This window comes from Cyprinodon variegatus, unplaced genomic scaffold, assembly GCF_000732505.1.
Source record: "Cyprinodon variegatus isolate N-32 unplaced genomic scaffold, C_variegatus-1.0 Scaffold23, whole genome shotgun sequence".
Lineage (NCBI taxonomy): Eukaryota > Metazoa > Chordata > Actinopteri > Cyprinodontiformes > Cyprinodontidae > Cyprinodon > Cyprinodon variegatus.
Window position 1 is genome coordinate 424,664 of NW_015150476.1, and position 3,223 is coordinate 427,886.

The 3,223-nt window shown below is 31.8% G+C and overlaps 1 protein-coding gene across 1 annotated transcript in view; it reads left to right on the top strand.

The window, feature by feature from the left end:
- The first annotated feature begins 1,001 nt into the window (after positions 1 to 1,001).
- ak1 (adenylate kinase 1) overlaps positions 1,002 to 3,223 on the top strand; it is a 4,108-nt gene continuing 1,886 nt past the window's right edge. The window contains exon 1 of the mRNA XM_015391988.1: positions 1,002 to 1,034. Coding sequence (XP_015247474.1) covers positions 1,002 to 1,034 — 33 coding nt within the window. The remainder of the gene's footprint in view (positions 1,035 to 3,223) is intronic.

A 3,223-nucleotide genomic window follows, 5' to 3' on the forward strand; every position in this document is an offset into this window, starting at 1 on the left:
TATATATATATATATATATATAATTAGGGGTCCCCGCTCCATCTTGCCATCAGTTTGGGAGGTCCTTGTCCTGGAAAACGTTGAAGACCCCTGAGCTACATGGTTCAAAGTGAGGGAAAAAAAGTAGCTTCTTATAGCCTGAAAAATACTGTATTTTTTATGTTTCCATTATTGTTTAGGCCTGAGTCTGTCCGCCTGCTATATATGGGCTGTGCGACTCCAAAACTGACTCTTTCCCTGGGCAATTGACAGATTTTATCTTTTCTTTTCCCCTAAACAGGATGTGTTTTATTATGTAACTGCGTCTCTCTTTCCACATTTGACTAAATTAGACTAGGGGTCTATCTCATCGGAGCTACGCAAACCACCTGTGAGAAAATCTTGTTGGGTGTTGTCATGCCCAATGCCTTTCAGTGAGTGCTAAATGCCACTACCTGGTAGCACACGGTTTTTCTGGTGGATCAGATGGAAAAATTTGATTTAGTGTTTCCAAAGATTTAGCCCCTCAGGGTCTTGATATTGTGCTCTTAAGAGGCATTTTCCAAAATATGCCTGGGGGTGGGGTTATGCTTTTACATTGGGGTAAGTTACACTTTAATGACAGCAGTCTTTATTTTATGTTCTCCATGCCTCTTATTGGTCTTGATGGTGATCCACTGACCAAGCATATTGGCTTGGAATTAGTATTGTAACCATTTCTATCTATTTTATATCTATTGACTTTTTAAGGACAATTCCAAAAACAGCTTGACTCTTGAAGTTGATAAGCACCTACGTATAAAACTATTTGCATGTAGAGATTAAACTTATTTTGCTCTAACTTAGAATATACATCCTCCTCTATGTATTTGGCTGGACCAGGAGCACATCTTTTTATCTGTGACGATGCAAATACATTCAGAGTTTAACAGACTAGATCGTTTTGAATATCAAAGTAGAAAAAGAACATTAAAGAAAAAAACTCTTTTGGTCGTACAAAATTAATTTAACATTTTGACAAAATGGCAAACTATGATCAAGACAAAACAGGAAAGGTATAATGAATACATATAAAATGCAACATAATTGTTTACAAGTGAGACAAGACATTTATGAAACATAAACAAGATTACAGCTATGAGAAACTGCTTTTTAAACTTGAGCCATCTGCTGACACACAAACCACTTCCTCATTATTTTATTTATCAGCTGCAAAAATACTCACTTAACTGGTTCCTGTCCTCTTTAGAAGTTCTGTCTGTGGAACAATTAGGCCTGGATTTTCTAGATATTTCTTTAAAGTTGCAAACTAAAAAATGCAGAAAATAGAATCATCAATTTTATTATTCATTAAATAAATTATTATTAAATAAACAGGATCAAATTTGTAATAACATGATTTAATATCTATTGAAACCTTTCCAATTATTACACAAAAAACAAAGCCTCAACACATGTTCTTCTGAGTCTGTGTGATTGATTATCTCAAAGCACAATTACTCAATTTAATGTCAATAAACGTGTGTTTTTCCACTTGACACCATCACACCGATTTCCTAAAAACAACAACAACCATTGTCTATTTATTAAATATTAGTGGGTTTTCATTATACAGAACCTCTTCTCTGAATTCCTTAGGTGTCATTTAGGGAACACAACTACACAGTTCTACCAAAAGGTTATAAAGAAATTAAGCAATATTTATTTATTAATTTGTTTCTTAAAGGACTTTTTAATTGATCATCATAAATTGGAAGAAATATGCTAAACCTAGGCTTTTCGGTTTGCTTAAACTGACCTACCCAACAAGGGGAGCATTGATCGGAGAAGCAGCCAAGAATTCTGTAGATGAATGCAAATATTTACAGGTGGGAGAATACGCCTGAAGAGTTACTATTATTTCTATTTTCCACACTAGTCTTTATTGAAGAGTAGCAGAAGAAAGCCCTTGGTAAGAGAGAGCCATGGGAGGTTCTATTTGTAGGACACAACTCATATAGCAATTAACATCTAGAAGAATTTGCTTGAACACTGCATATTGCTATATCAGATTATTAATTATTATGATTAATCATAATGGTGGCAGTATCATGCTTTGGAGATTATTTTCGTGAGTATAAGTAAATGAAAGATAGATAAAGAAGATATTTGACTGGCTGCAGAATACATTATTGCATTAGTGCATCATAAAGCTGTAGCAACAGCTGGAATGAAAATGTCTGACGTATTCATGTGTTCAAATAAGCAGTCCAATTATTACTCTTTTATTGCAATTTGTGTTTGCACTGGTTTTGGTTTTCAACTCAGTGTACTTACTTATTTCTCTCTCTGTCTATCTATCTATCTATATATATATATATATATATATATATATATATATATATATATATATATATATATATTATATTATAACATACATATGTATACATTAACAAATAACACAAGACAAGCAATCACTGAAGTCAGGTGTTTTCTGTAATTTACAGGAAATATTCAGACTTCTTCACCTGCTGAAATATAGTTAGGTCACTGTTCGTACTTGAATTTGTTGGGGGCAGTTAGTGTTTTAGATTTATTATATGAATTTTATTTTACAAAGCTATGATTAAATCAGTTTTTATTTATTACTTCATTTTATTAAATGGGAACAGTATACATACATATATATCTATATCTATATAGATATAGATATAGATATATAATGTGTGTGAGTTTTAAACTGAATTGTATACTCAATCCTAGAGCAAACATGATTTCCTCAAAGAGAAAAAAAATCCTTTAAAGCATTTAAAAAACAAAGCATGTTTCAGTTCAGTCATAGCCCAATGCCTGAATAAATAAACTAACTGTAAAGCTTTAAGGAAAATCTTGTTTGACCTTTAGTGTTCTGCTGCTGCAGTACACTAAATATATATATATATATATATATATATATTTAGTGTACTGCAGCAGCAGAACACTAAAGGTCAAACAAGATTTTCCTTAAAGCTTTACAGTTAGTTTATTTATTCAGGCATTGGGCTATGACTGAACTGAAACATGCTTTGTTTTTTAAATGCTTTAAAGGATTTTTTTTCTCTTTGAGGAAATCATGTTTGCTCTAGGATTGAGTATACAATTCAGTTTAAAACTCACACACATTATATATCTATATCTATATCTATATAGATATAGATATATATGTATGTATACTGTTCCCATTTAATAAAATGAAGTAATAAATAAAAACTGATTTAATCATAGC